General features: G+C 38.8%; 1 protein-coding gene across 1 annotated transcript in view; it reads left to right on the top strand.

Annotated features, from left to right (window-relative positions):
- The window catches only part of aacs (acetoacetyl-CoA synthetase), a 40608-nt gene that overhangs the window by 1167 nt on the left and 19114 nt on the right, over positions 1-20327 (top strand). Inside the window, exons 2-10 of the mRNA XM_005738126.1 lie at positions 166-269; positions 958-1078; positions 2203-2316; positions 9736-9833; positions 11464-11578; positions 11782-11863; positions 11944-12097; positions 14489-14569; positions 15309-15433. Of these exons, the coding sequence (XP_005738183.1) occupies positions 166-269; positions 958-1078; positions 2203-2316; positions 9736-9833; positions 11464-11578; positions 11782-11863; positions 11944-12097; positions 14489-14569; positions 15309-15433 (994 nt within the window). The remainder of the gene's footprint in view (positions 1-165; positions 270-957; positions 1079-2202; positions 2317-9735; positions 9834-11463; positions 11579-11781; positions 11864-11943; positions 12098-14488; positions 14570-15308; positions 15434-20327) is intronic.

Genomic DNA, 20327 nt, shown 5'->3' with positions numbered 1-20327 from the left:
CAATTTTATTCTGAGTAAGGATTTAGGAAAGAAGAGATACCAAAATGTTTCAGTTGGTCTAAGCCTAAGGGGTGCTTACACTAACGTTTCCTCTTATCTCTACAATAATACAATAATAATTGGAAACTTTTGTTCTCAAATAATGACAAATCTTTTGTCTTCTAGCCAACTACAGTGACCTGTACCAGTGGTCAGTGGACTCCTACCCAGAGTTCTGGGGAGAGGTTTGGCGCTTTTGTGGAGTCGTGAGCTCAAAGCCATATGAAGAGGTGAGTCCAACCTTCATGTATGTCATAACCTAAAAATGGGAATAGAAACATGTGCGTATTTCTTATCCCAGTTTTAAAGCCAAAGACTACATTTCTAAACAGTTTAGGTCACTAAAACATATAGTATTTAATATTTTACTGTACATAAATATAATGGTCATGCTAAACTGAAAACCCAACTAGAATTGAAGTAAGGTTCAGTGATTTTAAATTATGATAATTATATAATTTCCTGTTTCATCGTCTTAATGCTGCTTAGTTCCAGGATATACCCTCTGACGTGGGTGTGTGAGGTAATAAATAGTGTCTCACACCGTAGTGTGTAGTTCACACGCCCCTTCTGTACACATGGTTAATGTTTCCTCTTCACTCTTTTGTCTAAGCAGACAATAAATAGAGGACAGGCAAGCAATTAGCCAGTCAATCAAACGTTTTGTTACAGTCTTGCACTGTGGGCTGCACTGTTATATCCCAGTGTTGCCTTGGAGTTTTCTAGGAAATTGTTTATCTTACTTTTTAAATTTTGTCCGCAATTCTTAAATTTTGTTGCAAATACAGTAAAAAAAAACAAAACAGAAAAGGAGAGCATAACAGTTGTGAAACATTATTGTCTGGACAATTTCACGAGAAAGATAGAAAGCATCAGAGCTTCTCTGATGTGTCGCTCCCCTCCGTGTGTTTTTATCAGGTGGTGGATGTATCCAAACGCATCTCAGATGTTCCCGAGTGGTTTAAAGGAGCTCGGCTCAACTACGCTGAGAACCTGCTCAAACATGCAGACCATGACAAAGTGGCTCTCTACGCTGCAAGTATGTATATACTTAAGAGTATATTATGCTGATGAAGGTATAAGAAATTAAAAAGGACAGTTCTGCACCGGGATTTATGATGCTTTAATGGGGGATAACTTCCCTAATCCTGGCGCCAACTCCACACATGTTAATGGGAATTTTTAAAATGACACCACAAGGCACTCATTTTCTCTTTATTCTCTTAGCGCTCATATAATGTTTGCATTTCTGTTCACTTTTTTTGCTGTTATTGTTTTTATTACTAGTCCTTCTTTTAATGGTGAATTTTAATGTCCTTTTCCACCACTAATTGTGCACTGTTGTCTCTTGTGTTTTTCTTCCCCGTATCACACAGATTGTAATTACTTAGTGATTTATTTGATTTTCGTGTGTGTTTGAGCTTTTTTTGTGCAGAGTTGGGAGGGTAGTTGGGCACAGGATTGATGCGTTGTTGTGCATGAAGCTTCATACGTCACTTTGTTATTAGATTAACGGTTCTCTGTCAGGTACTAATGGATAGGTCTGCTTTTATTGCTATGTGTGCATATATATATGAGGCGAAGTGGGCCCTTGCTCCTGTGTGCAAGCTCCCTCAGGAGCTGTAACACAATTATAAGAAGCCCCATTGGTCACAATGCTGTGCAGCCTCTAAATGTCAGTAAACTATTACTTAGAGAGATAAGAGGACTCTTCCTGTCTGTGGTACTGGATGATGTTGCTCTTTCTTTCTTAAAAATCTTATCTTACCCATATAACTCAATTTTCTGGAATGTGCGAGATGCCAGGTTATGACATCAGATACACTGGGCTGTCACTACCAACTTTTTTTTGAATGAGAAGGATAACAGGTGCAAAGGGGCATGTGATCTTCTTGTTCTACCCTAACCAAGCAGTTGTAAGAGGCTAAACCTAACCAAATAGCTTTAGTGCTTAAACTCAACCAGTGGTAGAAAAAGGCTTTTGAAGCTGATAAACCTGCAATATGTGCACCACTCCTCTTGCAACTTTATTGCAACAATATCAAAAATCAAGTGATTAAATTCCTGTTTACTGATTTGCATATTAACCTTTTGGATGTTACAAAAATGTATTTTTGTTTCTGTGTAGGTGTCTTAAATTTACTTTGTGTTTTTGTCTATCAGAGGAGGCAAATGAGGAAATTGTGAAGGTGACTTTTGGAGAACTGAGGCGTGATGTGGCGTTGTTTGCTGCAGCCATGAGGAAGATGGGAGTCCAGACTGGAGACAGGGTCGTAGGTGAGTCTCGTGTTTAAAGCCTGGTAGCCACACACTGGTTGATAGCTCATAAATTAGTTCACTGTGATGTATTAGTTTGTTTCCATTTAACTCCTGTCCTTTACACCCTCTTCACTTCATCCCTTACTTCTCTGTCAGTGTGTTCCATGTACTCACTGGGAAGGTTGGCTGGCTGTTTTGGCTCAGGTTGCAGCCTCTTTCTGAATGGCACCATTTATTTTTTCAAAGTTCATATTTGTATAGGGAGGTGCTTGGTTTTTTTCAGCCACCACCATTAAGTTTGTTCATATAGAGTTAAGAGTTCAACCTTCCAGTGAACAGTAATCTTAAAAGTTGTAATGCAGTTGTTTACATCTCTCAAGTCATTTTTTTAAATTAAGTATTTTATTTTTTACAATCTGGGTTTCTTTTGCAAGTTTGTCTGCATCACTGCTGCTGGCTGCGGAAACATACACTGGGCTATCTGGCGATTAGATACGTTGGAGCTTTCAAGCACAGACTGTGGACTTGGTGTGTGGCAAACTTATTATCAGCATCATTCCAGTCTGATTATAGCTGTTGTAGTACTTATGATTAATTAAAAAAGTTACATTTACAAGATCCAGATGAGTATCATTAAATAATGAGACTACCTTTTTTTTTTTTTTTGCCACCATAAAGTTTTTGAATTGTTCGTCATTTCTTCACCTGCAGTGGGTTCATACTTTAAAGGTGAAGCATGGTTCGCTACACTGAGCCTTATCAGTCACTGTCTGTGTTTCATTATGTGGTATGTAACAAAAATCCAACAATGACACGGCACTTGCCATTTTCTTAGGTACATCTGTTCAACTGCTTATTAAACCAAATATCTAATCAATCTCCCAATCACACTGGAGCAACTCCGTGCTTTTCAGCACGTAGGCATGGCCAGGGCAGCCTGCTGAAGTTCAAACTGAGCATCAGATATGGGAAAAAAGTTGTTTTAAGTGACTTTGAACATGGCGTGGTTGCTAGTGCCAAAAGGTATTCCTGAGAATGTCTGAGTATTTCAGAACCTGCTGATCTCCTGGGATTCACCCACACGACCATCTCAAAGAGAATGGTCTTCATAGAAAAGGGGGGGAAAAGGGAACATCCAGTGAGCGTCACTTCTGTGGGTGAAAATGCTTTGTTCATGAGAGAGGTCAGAGGAGACTGGTCAGATTGCTTCAAGCTGATGGCAAAGCAAGTCAAATAATCACTCATTTCAACAAAGATATGCAGAAAAGCATCTGTGAAAATGTGGAACCTTGAAGCAGCTTGGCTACAGCAAGAGAAGACCACAGTGGGTCCCACTCCCGTCTAAGAAGGAAGCTAAGAATAAGAAACTGAGGCTGCAGTGCGCATGGGCTCAGAAAAATTGGACAATAGAAGATTGTTTAAATGTCAGAACATATCTGAGTATTGTTGCTGACTGTGTCCATCCCTTTATGGCCACAGTGACCCATTATATGATGGTTGCTTCCAGTAGGATATTGTACCATATTACAAAGCTCAAAAATCTAAGACTGTCTGAACAAAACAGTAAATTCACTCTATTCACCATCAGATCAGATCTCAGTCCAATAGAGCACCTTTGGGATGTTTGGGATGTGGCAGACTGGTAGATGTCATGGACATGAGTGTCTATTGACATGTCTATACTGTGGTATTATCAGGGAGTTCAGTTATGCTAGGATTTTTCAGATCTTAGTATGTGTAACAAAATATTCTGACCATCATCAGTAGGGTGCTAGAATCCAAAGTCATAAAGTAAATCAAGGAGGGGTTTCTGCTTTTGTTACAAGGCAACAATGTGGTAAATCTCTAAGACTGTTTATGAGCTTATTGTTTGGTTTCTGAGCTGGACCTGTTGAGGAACGGTCAGGGTGTATATGAAAGGTTCTGGCTATGTGTGTTCAGAAGGAAGACGAATATTGCGGTAGGGAGATCCATTAGCTAAATGACCTGTTCTCTATGGGAATCTCATTAGAAAGACGAGAAGGATGGAGAAAGGCAGAGGGGGGCTAGAGAAACAGGGAAAAGGAGAGAGACCAGCTACATCATTCCTTTTTTCTCCTTTATCCCAATTACTTTCTTCGCATGTCTAAACAAGAGTGTGCGCGTGTGTGTGCTCAAAGTGTTTAAGACAGAAATGTCCTTGTCCCCCAAGTTGTGACTGAAATGTCTTGTCAGTGTCTGTAATCCAGGAGATATATAAGCACTTAGCTGATGAAGCCTGGCATGCTTTATAGTGGACCCTGGGCCAAACTCGCGCGCACACACACACACACACACACACACACACACACACACACACACACACACACACACACACACACACACACACACGTATTCTCCCTTTCATGTGCTTTTCATTGCTCTCCTTGGTCGCTTTAACTTCAGCATAATCCTACACTGTGTTAAGAAGCCCCTGTCTTGCATGACCACCATTCAGCCGCTACTTCTTTTGATTTTTGTGTTATTTAAACACATACTAAAACTAAACTAAGTATACGGAGAATAAGTGTGTTTCAGTTCTAGCAATTGCAGTGTAGTTGCATTAAGCTAAAACAAACAGAAGGTTTAAAAAAAAATTGCTATTGGCTACCCTGTTAGACTTCCTTGTCCAAGAATAGTTTGGTTTTAATTTGGTTGTTTTTAATACTAATATTAATATTAAAAAAACAAAAGGTTCTTATGTTACCTTACTACTACTGAGAAGTATTAGATCACATCTCTAAAATAAAATTTGTTTTATTTATTTTTATTTTATTATTGTTAATTGTAGTAACGTCTCTGGTTTTACAGATCAATTTTGACTCGTGCGTATTTACTTTAAGAAAAGGGTTTTTAAAAAAAGTGTTTCTATTTTAAAAAAAAATGTTTTGTTTTGGACAATATTAAACACCAGTGTTGGTGTCTATAAAAACACATGTTGAAGAAAGTGGAGTGGTGTCCTTTAGCTGCAAAATTTCAGGGGGCAGCTCAGATTAAAATCTATTTGCTTGGTTGTGTTTTTATTTTGCTCACCATGGTACGTTTCCTCCTGAGAAGTTCTTGTTCAACATCATAGATGGCAAACAAATTATTACATGTGATATTGTGACCCCTGCAGTCCAGTAGTCATATCAAGGACTAGATGTTTTCCTTTCATTTTCTCAAGGAATGCCACTCGCAGGTTTGCCTTTTCCAAAATTTCCAGTCCTCTTCAATTCCATGCATAGCTGGTTTTTGATTGCATCACATTATGTCATATTCTCCTGACTTGCTGAGCATTTATTGCCAGAAGGAGCATTTTCCATGGAAAGGGGCAAAATATTCATCTACTGTCACCTCTGGCCTTGGGTTGAACATCAGTGAAAGGAGCTGGATCCATCTCTTCTGTATATCCCTAATGTGAGCAAGCTTGTCAGATGTTGCTGTTGTTGTAAAATCTGAGGACGCTTGATATTATTCAAAAGGTCTGAAGTGATATTGTTGCCTGGAAAATTTGGTCTTTAAGTGATGATGTATGAACACTGCTTCTGGGTCCAAACTACTCTGTTTATTAAGGCTGTTGTGTTTTTAACATGTTTTAATGCTCTGTATCTTGTTCTATTTAATCTGAACAAGCCCCTAAAAAAAGGCAGTAATTATTGTTGGCCTCTCTCGGTTTTTATTACCACTATTCATTTTAAAGCTCAGTTTTTAAAACCTTACCATGTAACTACAGCCCAGCCCATGCAGCAGTAAATGAATGACTAACCTCGTCTTGTGGATGGATTATCTCAGTTGTTCTCCCGACTAAAGTTTAGTCCGTTTACAGCATCTTTTTCCTGCCATGCAATTATATTTGTCCCTAACCATCGGGAACCCTCACGTTAACTTTTACTGAATGGAAAAAAGTTAGTGTTCATCCTCATGCTTCACTGTGTTTATATGAATGCTTACCATAGCTGTGTAGCTATCCACCATGTAGCACATCATTATAGACCAGCTACCTCAACTTTGGTAGCCCTACAGAACGTCACTGTTGTTTAGTTTTTTGTCTTCATTTATGCTGGAAACAATATCAGAGCTATACGTTTTAATTTTTTAAGAAATCCCTCAGTCAGGTCATTGTATGTTATGTTTGGGTGAAAACCAGCGATCCAACTCCCTGCTAACGTCTAACTCCGTTAAATTTCATAAATTCTGTTTTCGAGGATGCCTGGATGTTAAACTTGATCGTTACACCTGGTGGAGCAGCCTCACTGATCATTTTTATTAAAGGTGAAAAACAGTTTTTAACTCTCAGTGATGCTGCAGTGTTTGTTTGACTTTGGGACCTGAAGCGGAGTTTGGATCCGGAAACAGCTCATGAACTTAAACTTAAAGACCAGATAGTTCTGCCTGTTGATGTTTCCCAGTGATTATCAGTGGTGTCGTTGCTGGATCTGTACATTCCATCAAAAGGAACACCAGTATAGGGCTTCAGGTAGGGCCGTTCGATATAACGATATATATCGGATGATGTCTATCGTTTCCTATCACGCTATCGTTAGTTTTGTGTTGTTGCAAATAAACTGTTTACAGCAATATCTTTTCATCGTTTTGATCGTAACTGTAGTGGCTATATTCATTTCTTAAAGTTCTTTCTTTCTTATATTTAATATAGCCACACTACAGACGGACAAGCGCCTGTTTTTACGTGTTGTCGTTAGCAACAATGATGGTAAAACCATCGCGTGGCTCCGCCGTCCGCTTGTTTGTTTTCCACGTAAACCTTTCACTATAAAGCTCAAGATCCTGTTGAGACTTTTCAAAATAAACTGAATCCTGTGAATGAGTATGCAGAGAATTTACGGATGAGAAGCAAAAAAGAGCCGTCAAGTGCTAAAAAAATAGACTCAAACGTTAGAACAGGCCTTTCGCCACAGTACACCGTGTAATAAATACTCACAAAGAAAACGGCGGCCGTTACAACCTATGTCTAAAAATGTATAGTTTCATCCTGCATCAGTTAAAACACTCGACTCCAGCTACACGACGCCCATCTGGAAACACTTCACGCAAGTCGAGCTGCCCGAGATTCACAGAATTTACAGAAAATGTTAAATTTTTGTGATTTATATCGTTGTCAGGACGATAAATGTCTCATATCGGGATATGAGATTTTGGTCATATCGCACAGCCCTTTTATTCATCATCACTGTCATTCTAAATGTCGCCATTGACTTTTTTCCTTCAAGGTCTGTGATAGCAGTGGTGACTTTCTTTGGTGACAATAGCATAAACCGATCAAAACATGTCTTGGTTTCACTTATTCTTGGCACAGCAAACTGGGTGATGCCAGGGGTCATTTGCAGCTGTTGCCCTGCCATGTAAGCCAGGAGGTACTGGATCCAAAAGATATAACCACTTGGATTTGTATGTTTCAGCAGAAGCAGGAGCAGCTTCAGCACCTGTTACCTCCTTATCAGATGTATCTATATTTATCTAAATCGTCGTCCTGCTCAGAAAGAGGGTCATCCATATTGCTGTTGATGCAGAAGATATGATCCAGAGCTTGATTTGTTGTAAATCTTCTTATTTTTGTATGCTACAGCCTGGAGATTTGTACTCTGCAAGTCACCAACTAAACTGAGTTGGTCCGTACATTACATATCTGTACATTTCCATCTGGAGATTTTCAGTGAGGCAGTGGGGATAAAGGGGGCTGTTTGTTCAGGGAAGGAGACAAACAGGTAAATAGAGAAGCCCCTAACTTCTCTCTGACAGTATTGGTGAGCTCAGAGTGTGTTCATGATTTCAGTTTTAGCACTTTGATTTTTTTTTTATAGTGTTATATTATAACTGGTTCAAAACCGACAACACAAATATCCTAATTTTCACCAGAGGATTTTATAATTTAATGAAATTGTTCTTTTCTTTTTTTGTTTTGTTTAAATAAAGTTTAATTTGAGACTCCTGACAAATTCAAAAAGCCTTGATGCAATAAAATGAATTTAAAAAGCACTTACCTACAAAACTTAAAAACGGGAATCACTTCACTCAGCAATTCCCAGCTTATTTAAAACCTTGCAGGCTGTATTCAGTATATAGTTTTCAGTTTTACCCAGGTATTTACTTAAATAATTCTTTTGTTTTAGAAAAGAAAGCATCATCGAATCCTAGTATCCAGTGTGGTTAAACAACTGCATCACACTAAAGTGCTTATTGTCAACATGAGGAGAAATTTGTCTCTAATTCATTGCCAACATGCACGTATACTTGACAGCTTAGCATGCATGAATAAACAGGTAAGGCAGTGTGTTACACTGATGCGTAAGCAATACTCTCACAGTGTAACAAAGTAGTCTTTCATAATAACAGCCACAGAGGTCGTCAAACAGGATTTTGTAGTAAGAATATGATCCGTGACGTAATTTGCTAAGGTAAGGAGATATTAGTCTAGGAGCCAGCGTAGCAGGGTGGTGATCTGTCAGCCCAAGATGTTATCAGGCAGTATCAGCATCCTTGTTGCAGCAAGAGTATGCATAACAACCATAAAAATCAATTTATACATGGAGATTATCAATATAGTTGCTATTTGTCTTTGACCAGTCAGCTTGTCTAGCAGGAACTACCAGTTGTTTTATGTTTTATTAGTTTAGATAAGACACATTATGAACAGCTCTATGTTTAAAGGTAGCATGGTAGCTCCAGTCATGCGTTTATTGCTACTTTGTCATGCATGTCATAATGATCTAGCTTTTTTCCTGCTCAAATGAAACATTGATCACCAAAAATCAAATGCAGTAGATTTGGTAATTTTCTGAACTTTTATGATGATTGGAGGCTGGAGGGAAGTTAATTTGAACAGTTTACAGTGGCATTGTCCCAAAAAACACAAAATTAATTATTTCTTCTTAAATTATTCTCTGTGTGCTTGACTTGGTCACCATTTCACTTATTGATCTGGGAATATGTCACTGCAAGACAGTAGTTATGGTCTCAGTTCAACTTGTTCAGAATGAAATATGCCAGAGTATTTCCTCGCTCTTCTTTGTATCCAGATTGTTTTATTTCACTGTCTCTCTCTCTACATGTGTTTCTTCTTCATTTCTTTGATGTTTTCCAATATTCTGTCATTTAAGTGTGTCATTTATGTGAACTGACTGTGAAGTTTTTCAGTATGACTACAGATAAGACTACAAAAGACCAGCTGTTTTATTGTACTAATTTTGGATAGCATATGACTACAGAGCTTGACAAACAAAGCTAATTTTTGCTGCTTTGAAATCGGATTAATCTATGTGCATTCTGTCTCTGAAGTGTTCACTGTGTACTTTTACTACTTTTCTATATCTTTATATTTTTAAAAGTCATCATATTCATGCAAATTTTTTAATAAGGAAACCTTCATTTAAAATTCTGCACTGAACTGTATTATCCTCCTCTCTCTTCCCGTGTTAGGCTACCTACCCAATGGTATCCACGCAGTGGAGGCAATGTTAGCAGCAGCCAGCATCGGAGCTATTTGGAGCTCAACATCTGTTGACTTTGGAGTCAATGTAAGGACTTTCCTTTATTTCTTAATTTATATATATTTGAGTCAGACTTGGCTACGGGCCATTCGATCCCTATACAACCGTTGCAAGAGCTTGGTTCGCATTGCCGGCAATAAGTCGGACTCGTTCCCGGTGGGTGATGGGCTCCGCCAGGGCTGCCCTTTGTCTCCGGTTCTGTTCATAATTTTTATGGACAGGATTTCTAGGCGCAGCCAAGTGGCGGAGGGCTTTCACTTTGGTGGCCTCAGAATCTCATCTCTGATTTTTGCAGATGATGTGGTTCTGTTGGCTTCATCGGGTGAGGGCCTCCAGCTCGCACTGGAACGGTTCGCAGCCGAGTGTGAAGCAGCGGGAATGAGGATCAGCACCTCCAAATCTGAGGCCATGGTTCTCAGCCGGAAAAGGGTGGAGTGCCCACTCCGGGTCGGGGATGAGTTCCTGCCCCAAGTGGAGGAGTTCAAGTATCTCGGGGTCTTGTTCGCGAGTGATGGGAGAAGGGAGCCGGAGATCGACAGACGGATTGGGGCTGCAGCTGCAGTAATGCGGACGCGGCACCGGTCCGTCGTGGTGAAGAGGGAGCTGAGTGTAAAAGCGAAGCTCTCAATTTACCGGTCGATCTACGTCCCTACCCTCACCTATGGCCACGAGCTGTGGGTAGTGACCGAAAGAACGAGATCGCGGATACAAGCGGCAGAAATGAGCTTCCTCCGAAGGGTGGCTGGCCTCTCCCTTAGAGATAGGGTGAGAAGTTCGGCCATCCGGGAGGGGCTCAGAGTAGAGCAGCTGCTGCTCCACATCGAAAGGAGCCAGCTGAGGTGGTTCGGGCATCTGACAAGGATGCCCCCTGGGCGCCTCCTGGGTGAGGTGTTCCAGGCATGTCCCACCGGGAGGAGGCCCCGGGGCAGACCCAGGACACGCTGGAGAGATTATATCTCTCGGCTGGCCTGGGAACGCCTTGGTATTCCCCCGGATAAGCTGGAGGAGGTGGCTGGGGAGAGGGAGGTCTGGGCCTCTTTGCTTAGGCTGCTGCCCCCGCGACCCGGCCCCGGATAAAGCGGATGAAGATGGATGGATGGATGAGTCAGACTTTTATTCCCCTCTCCTGTATTAAAGCTGTAATAAACCAGCTGTATTTAATCTGACATCTTAGATGTAGTTTATATATTTGTGGATGTAAGTTAGGTAGTAGTATACCTGTAGCAGTATTAGGGTTGTTGTATTATATTTCCTCTTGGTCTTTCATCTGCTCTTATTGGAGGATCGGGGAGTAAACCTTGCCTTTGAGATTTCTTTCCCAAAAGTCTTTTTTTTGCCTTTGGTCTCGGTATTTTTTGAGCTTCTACTCCCCCTACTGGCAGATCTGAGAATTACCATTGCAACCATGAAACAAACCTGTGGATTTGGATTCTGCTCTACTCTTGTTTCCTTTTTGTTATAAAATGTTTTTATTTTATTATGTATGTTATTATTCTATTTTATTATTGTATTCCATTATTATCCTAAGGGGGTTGTTTGTTTGTTTATATGTTTGTTTTTTTCTCTGGAAGGTGTGTGTTTTTCTCAGAAATAAGGGTTTTATGTATATTTGTTAAATTCCTAAATTTGAACTCTGTCCTTCTCTTTTTTTTTTCAGGGTGTCCTTGACAGGTTTTCTCAAATTCAGCCTAAACTGATCTTCTCTGTTGCTGCTGTAGTGTACAATGGGAAAACACACGACCACATGGAAAAGCTAATTAGTGTTGTGAAAGGTTGGTTTTCATATTGGAGAAAGACATTTACCAGCAAATTATGTATATATTTATACATATGCATGTATGCATGCATGCAAGCATGTATGTATGTTTACTGACAGTAATTACAAATCAGAATTTCTGCGCAACTTGCTGGCTTTAACTATGTTTGAGGATTAAAGAGAATATAAAACATTAGCCTTTTTCGCTCTTTCTTCTAGGTTTGCCAGACTTGCAGAAAGTCATTGTGATTCCTTACGCTCGCACCAAACATGAAACTGACCTTTCCAAAATCCCCAACAGGTGTGTGTCTGTAAATATAATTACACTGTTTTTAAACTGAGAAACAAAAAGAGACATGCTCTACGTCTATTTTTTCACAGTGTATTTATGGATGACTTTTTGGCATCTGGGCGTGGCGAGGGTGACCAGTTCCCTCAGTTGGAATTTGAGCAGCTTCCCTTCAATCATCCTCTTTTCATCATGTATTCCTCTGGAACCACAGGAGCTCCTAAATGTATGGTCCACTCTGCTGGGGTAAGAAACACAATGGCTTGCACTTGCTCTGAATTAAAAGTCTTTAGTTTAAATACACAAATACACAGTATTTTTCACATACATAAACACAAGCACACTGCTGATAACTATATAATAAAAAAAAAAATCACAATGCCATCACTGATTAAAGCCCATGGGTTGCTGTGTGTTCTTGTTTGTCCTTGTATAACATAAAACATAATTGCTGTTTTTGTAGCTCATGCTTTGTTAATGCTCCACAAGGGGTAGAGGCAGAGGCAGCTGTCTCACTTACTTAGAAAAAGCCCACTCTGGTCACATCTGTTTGCAAAGCTCTCCTGGGCTGACCCATGTGTAAAGAGTCTGATCCTCTCTAAAAGACTAGATTAATGTTTTCAAGAAGACAAATAGGGATAATCTTAAGGAAGCATTTGTTCAGTAAAACATCACATCATCATTAGTCAAACATCAGCGCATCAGTCAGCAGATTGCAGATTGATGCCCAGTTGTCATGAGATTATGGATTGCTGGATTTCCATCTTGTCAACATTGAAAGCATTTCTCATTTATGCTGTTAAACTTTAAAACAGAATTAAAAAAAATAATTTAGTTGCTGGATGATTTGTGATGTGTGCTATAGAAATAAAATGTCCGTGATTACACACATCCTGCTTAATATGAGAAAAAACTGTTTTTATGACTTAGCAAAATATGAAGGCTTATTAATGTTATGATATTCATTGTGTGAGTGCAGATTACTTCATAGTCTTATATGTATTGTTCTTTTTTGAAAGGGCATTAATCCAATTTATTATTTTTTAATGCTGTTGAATGCTGCTGTTAGATTACTGAGATCACTTTTAGCATCCTAACAAAGCAGCTCCAGTAAGACATCTGCTGAAGTGGTCTGTCGTTTCATTCCGCTTCCCAACACAAGGTGGCAGCAGACCTCCATCAGCAGATTCTAGAAAAGGTTACTTGCTCTCCAGAGAGTGCATGAATGACATTTCCCTGCAACACACCACATCAGAGGTAGGGCTAGTGTGAGAAGAATATTTGATTTCAAAAAGACCACTGGACTTGGAAAGCTGGAGCACTCACCATTTCAAAAGGTTTAACCCACTCAAACAAATGCATTCATGCATTTTCACTAAACAGTTGGTCTTGCACTCTGTCTGTCTGAGGGAAGTCTCCCCCCAAAAACAGAATTTTTTTAGGACTTTTTCCGTTATCTTGTAATAAAATAATTGCGACATAAGAATACAACAGTGAGTTAGGCTCAGCATATGAACCAGAAGAAATGGAAAGCATACTCTGAGAGGTTTCTTACCGAGGGCTCAGGTACACTACAAGCCACATTCCAACAGCACTTTATTCTTTAAAGGCTTTTACCTGTCATGCACACACTCACACCCTGATGGGTGCATCAAGAGCAATTTAGGGTTTGGTATTTTGCCCAAGGCCAACTTGACAGCCGGGGATCAAACCACTGACCTTCCGATTAGTAGATGACCCGCTCTACCACCTGAGACACAGCTGCGCGGTTCTTAAAAAAGAAAAAAAATTCAATTAGATTTTTAATGGGCTCATACTTTGCCTCTCTGCACCCAGTTTTTTTCCTTTCGTCCTTTTGCTGCTTCCAACTTGGCTTTTAGTCTCTCACCTTCCTTTCACATTGGTTTTATGCTCTAAACTTGCATTCCTTTTTCTTAGTTCTTCTTTTAAGATCCTCATCAGGTTAGTTTCCCTCTGCTTTCCCTTCTCTCTCCTACAGTATAGCTTCCTTTTCTTTTTTTCCCTTATTGTCTCTCGCTCTGTCCCCTTCTCTTTCCTTTGCCCCCACCCCCCCTTTCTCCCCTTGCAGCCGATAATTGGACAGTAATGCGTTGGTGAAAACATTTCGTACTGTGACGCTGGCAGTCCTCTCTGGCTCAGCCAATTAGCCTGGGTACTGTTGTGCTTTCTGCTTTGTTACGGCTCTGTTAACATGCTGTCAGTAACAAGATGGCACGCACCAAAGGATGGGTATGGCAGCTGAGTCCAGCTAAAGACTATATGCACACACAAACACACGAATACTTGGAGCACCTGTATCTATGTAAGGATGGGCTCAAAACCGAAATACACGGTCAGATACTTGCGTACCCTTCACCAGCAATAATAATGTACCCAGCTGTGATGTGCTGGAGACTGTAACACTTAACCACAAACTTCCCTTTTAGTCTAAAAATAAAGTGTCATGTGTCGAGGCCTTGTCAGAACTGTTGCATAGAATTTTTTAAATATGAGTGACACGTGTCAAATTTGTGTCAGCTCAAATGAACTAAACTTTACTCACAGATAATAATGAGATAAATCGACCATTAGATCATTAGATTACTCGTTAGTCTCTAATACTTGTTGTCTTTTTAGGGCTCTCTCATCCAGCACCTGAAAGAACACGTTCTCCATGGCAATATGACCAGCAGTGATGTCATCATTTACTACACTACGGTAAGCTCACAACCTGTTCAAAGTGACACACTCATGGTTTGAATATTTTCAAATACCAGCTGGTGTGTAATGTTTAAAAGTTTAACTTTTCATGTGCAAGTCGGGTTGAAAAGTCTGAGATTTCTTTCTTTTACTCATGTTTTTTTTTTTTAAAGTATTCATTGGATTATGTGAAAATCTGACAGTTTTTTTTTTTTTTTTTTGATGTGGTGTCCAAGCGTGCACCAACTTAAATTTCAGTGAAGTTCCAGCTATTGGATTCAAGTAATCTGTTGAAATATATACATAACAATCTTTAGTCGATGTATCTAAATAGCGTATTTTATTCCTAAAAAGCAGTCAGAAGGACAAATGATAATTATTTAGAGCAAGTCAGAAGATAAACATCATGAAAAGCAACAACTCATCAAATGTTTGGCAATACCGGTGTAAAATAAATTAAACTTCTTGAGACATTTTCTTTAAACTGATTAATTTACTGAGTGTCAGCAGTTTCAGCGGTTTTGTAAAAGTCTCTTCACTGACAGTTTTTGTGCAGCAGAACCAAAATTCACTTTATTCACATGTGAAGACAGGTGCCAAAGCAGTATCTCAGCATGCAGTAAAATGAGAAAAATAATCAGGTGAATCACAGTCTGCTGCAGATGTCCATTTTGCTACACTCTGCTTTATCCGTGTTAAGACGAAAGGTGTTTTATACCAGATAAACTGACCACTGTGTTTGCATGTGTGGTCTTAGACTGGCTGGATGATGTGGAACTGGCTGGTATCTGCACTGGCAGTGGGAGCCTCTGTTGTTTTGTATGACGGTTCACCACTAATGCCGACTCCCAATGTACTGTGGAACCTGACAGACCAGTTGGGGTGAGTTAGCCGCACACGCATGCACGCGCGCATGCATGCATGCACGCATGGGGAGGATAAAAAAGGAAATGACAGTGGCTAACTGTGCTGAAAGAGGATATGCTCTTTGTACTTATTATATAAGTTGTTTTTAACATTTTTGTTTATATTTCTTAGCGTTTTCAATGTTTTGACCTGCTGAGACTGTACTTTAGTAAGTGAAGCTTTAGGTTTTGGCACCAGGGCTGAAATGATAAACCATTGTGCCTTAATTGTCTAAAAAATGGACACTCCAAATTCTTAATAGGTGGTACTGACATCTATTGTAGCTTTACTGGACCTGAAGTCTGGGAAACACAGCATTCTTAATAAGGGATAAGAACAAGTGAGTTTTCCTTTAACTGTATAGTGCTGAGAAAATAGATCTTAAGAATACAGAGAAAATCATACAGTTTTGTTTTTTGGGACCCTTGTAAATGTTCACACAATATTTAACATCAGCAGCAGCACATTAATATTTAACAATTAATATAACTTATTACTTATGAAATTAGAAGAGATAAAGGAAAATCATCTCAAAACGAAGGATTGTTTGTAAAGGAGGAAATGGAAGAAATGAAGGGAACATATAGTGGTAATTGAGATAACTGTTATATTTTTGGAATATTTTAAACAAATTTATATGAATAAAAAAATATGTTTGAAAAACAAAAAACAAACAGGTTTTTAATATTTCCCAAAACTTGTCATGTCACAAGCCACCAGGCAGCAGCTATGTGACAGTTTTACCATGTGATGTATCGGTATTTGGACCAAACATAATTATAGTTTCACATATCTCAAAAAGAAACCAGCTCAAACTTACAAAAGACACCCCGAACTCCATTATTGATCGTCACAAATGAGCTGCCTTGCTGTCATTTTGAAAGTGCACAGTGAAGTGTTGCGCTCAGCTGAACAGACTGTTCCGAGTCAGCAGGGTCAGCAGTCCTTTAAGCTTTTTGATGTGGAGATTGATGGTGATGTTCATTTGGATGAACCTAAAAACCCATGCAAGGCAACCGCAGATACCGAAACCTGGATCTGGGTATTCAATTCAGAGGACGTTCACCTCAAAGGATGCACAATGTGGATCATATTAAGACAGGAATTTCATTTCATTTTTGAATGTCATGCCCACATTGGAAACATGGTTTAGAAGCTCGTCAAGATTTATCAAATTCAGAGATTCAATGTTTTGTTTTTTTCCCACTGTAAATTTGCTTCATCGAGATAAATTGATAATGTAAAACAAGATTTAAAGGTGAGTCTGCTACTGGGATTCGAGAGTTTGACGTTGTTAAAACTGTCTAGTCTACAATGTCAATATTTCCAGCAAATCCTCTATCTTGGTAAATGTCCTAAACACACCTCCCACCACCACTATTAGAATCAAAAATACTAAATGTTAAACTGGGTATTGATCCTCTGTAGAACTGGATGATCTGCTTCGTAGTTCAGTTCTTCTGTCGTTGCCCTGTGACATCAGCGATAACCAATAGGATCGGCGTCAGAGAGGTTAACATACACTCATTAGGGTAACACCTTTAGCCTTTTTATGCACGCTCTTTACTTTTCCCTTAGATCTAATTGACTACATTGTCAACTAATTTTTTTCTGTGTAAAATATCTCATCTGTCTGTCCTCCACTCTGCATTGTACTCTGATGCTGAAGCAGAGTTTGTTTTGTTTTTTTATGAAAAAAAAAATGGTGCGGGGCTAAGAAGTGATAAACAAATGTATCTGCAAATCTACACACATTACACTCCAATTTAAAAATTAAACGAGCAGTCAGAAATATCCTTCTGTTTCTCTCTCATTTGATGATTATAATGATGATGGTGATGTTTATTGATCGGTGTTGTTGCTCCACTCTAAAACTTAATTTGAAGGCATGCAGAAGTCTGGGCATGAAGTTGAGAAGGTGTGTGCGAGTGTCTGTGCACACAGAGATACATCTGTGTTGCACGTGTCAGTTATTTGTAGATATGCAACCTGAAACTACAGCAAGGCAGAGGAAATTTATTATGGATCTTATAATATTTGTATTAATTTAATGCATAAATTGGCAAGCAGTTGCCAATCGCTTTGACCCGTGTTACTCCCTGACATCATCATCCACCAGCACAACCTTAAACCCCTGTTATCATTTGACTGCAGAAGGGATAAAGACCAAGGATTCAAGTGTATGCATGCAGAGAAGCAATTAATTGATTCAAATATGATAGAGAAGATGGTCAGCACATATTTTTCCTCATTGTTTGCTATGTAGATCTTCTCAAAAGCTATGCAAGAGCTCTGCTCCAGTAGATATACTCATAGCATTTCCAATTAAAATGCTAGTTTTAGGACATGGCATAATGGTCTGTGAGAAAGTGGAAAATAGCAGGGGATAATTGCCTGCAAAATACAATATACAAGTTTCCAGCAGTAGTTTGATATGCTATTTTGACCAGCAGTATATTTGATCATCCACTGGAAACAAAACTGATATTGAGTATTTTTGATGGATTCTGAATACAGTAATTTATTCATTAAAAATAATATATGATAATGGTCTCTCTGTAATAACCTACTGCCACAATTTTAAAGAATTGAGATTATAGTTAGAAAGTGTTCAAAAAGTGAAAGATAGAGATGATAAAGATGATAGAGTAAACTGTATTATGTAACTTGCCCCAAAGAAATGCCCAGTAACACTTAATGGTTTATTATTACACCAGAAATATTTGCTTTTCTTATACTTAGTAGCAGTCCATCTACATGGATTGTGAATTGCATTTAATTAAAAAACAATGTAGCTTATATTTACTAGCCTGTATTTAGCATTTTTGAGCAATTGCACAATTTCGAGCAACAGTCATATATTTTGTTATGTGGGGTTCCTGACTGTAACTGTGCGTTATTTTATATGCTCAGCCAGGCTGTAGTTGAAAAAGAAATGTACTGTGGTCAGCAAAAGCAAAACCCTTTAAGGTAGCAGACCCATCTTCAGAGATGGCATATTGCCTTCAGCAAGAATTGGAATAATGGGGAGAACATTTTGACACATGGGGAGTAGCTCAAGTGCCAAGAAAAAGTACTCCTGCAGAAACTATTAACAGGATCAGTATGTAGGTCCTGACACCAAATTTCATTGTTAGTAGTCATTTCAATGATCGGATATATTAGGATCTATAATCTTTAAGTTAAACATTCAAGATGTCAGATTTTCAGTTTTAATTCAGGAGCTTTAACAAACGTATTGCATTAGCTGTTTAGAAATTGCAGCCATATTTGTTCATAGTTGTAACTGGACAATTGACACACAAGCAGTTTCATTGCCAGATGAGGCCTGTGCCCTCATTATTCCATCACAAATTAAACCGATAAAAGATCTGGAGTTGACTCAAAAGTGCAGAATTTGTAGCATACTGGAAATTAGGTTTAAAGAGATTGATGCAATTAAAGAAGGCTCTTATTACTGTAGGTTAAAACCTAAAATAAATTAATCAGAGAGATAGAAAAATTTTAACGGCAAAAGGCCCGAAAGACTACAAAAACACAACTAAAGCAGATAATCGCAGAATTATTTCCTTTATTAAGAAAACCAAAATCAAGAATACTCTGAAGCGTATCATTGTCAGAGTCTACAATCAAGAGATGTCTTAATGGCTATATATAGAGTGCAAACCACTGGTTACAGTCAAGAACAAGAAGAGCAGATTATAATTTGCCAGAAAACATCTAAAAGTGTCCGCACAGTTCTGGGGAAAAAAGAAGCAAAATGACAAAAAAGTAGAATTGTCCAGATGCTTATGGCCCTGTATGTCATGGAACGATTCAATGAGCAAGGTAAGAGTGCGGTTAGCAAAAATACCCACGTAATTTAATGAAAGACTACCACCGTGACAGAAAGATGGATAGAACCTTTTAAACTGTGTGAAGATCAGCTAAGAGCTGATGTCAGCGCTATTAGCAAGTTTCTAGTGCTATGTTTAAAACAAAAATCCTCTGGGAAAGACTGACATGAATTTTTTCACAGATTGATCTTCTCAATTCAAGGTGGACATTTTAATTGGGACTAAATCTGCCAGAGCCCCAGGAAGTGTGGAACATACACGGAAGCATCCCCATTTTGCCTTGAGTTTTATTGGTTAGTGTTTCATGATAATGATTTAACAGCTGAATTTATGCTGAATAAAATAATTTTAGATTATAGGAAAAGATTAGCAGTTGGAGACATTTGCTGTGTTTATGATGTGGAAAGAAAAAAAAAAGGTGAGGGGAGGCTGAGGTTTGTGGAGCATCTCTGTAGAGATGTTTATTTTAATTGGTTGCACATATTGATTTTGAGATGATCCGTAACAAATGTTGGGCATTTTACTAGTTCTTTGTGTACAAGTAAATTGTTATGGTTATGAGGCAGAAAAAAATCTACCACCAATACTTCGAGACCACATTGTTGCAATCCAGTCCACAAAATGCCACATATAAATCACATAAAAATATCTGTCATTAATTCGCTTCAATTTTGATCTCAGTCTCCTATTTTAAATGTCATGAAATTGTTTCTGGGCCTCTAAATTTCTGTTTGTGTTGCTAGGCAACATCCAGATAAACTGGAAAGGGTTGACAAGGCTGGGAGACTAGTTCTGAATTCCACCGCACAATATTATTAAAAGAGTATTATGTTTTCATGTCTCCTCTTTTCTTCCCTGCAGCTGTCCCTCAGAAACATCCTGTAAGCTTCATTAGAGATAATAGTATTTTTAGAAGTCTTCTCTTTCCTCTTCTGAGTTAATTTCAGTGTTGGGATTCAGGCAAATATCAGAGACATTTAAATTCTTATTAAAAAGCTATTCATGTTATCTTTTAGTTGTGGCAGTTACACACA

This window comes from Pundamilia nyererei, unplaced genomic scaffold (assembly GCF_000239375.1).
Source record: "Pundamilia nyererei isolate P.nyererei 1_Seehausen unplaced genomic scaffold, PunNye1.0 scaffold00082, whole genome shotgun sequence".
Lineage (NCBI taxonomy): Eukaryota > Metazoa > Chordata > Actinopteri > Cichliformes > Cichlidae > Pundamilia > Pundamilia nyererei.
This window is presented reverse-complemented; position numbering and strand designations above follow the sequence as displayed.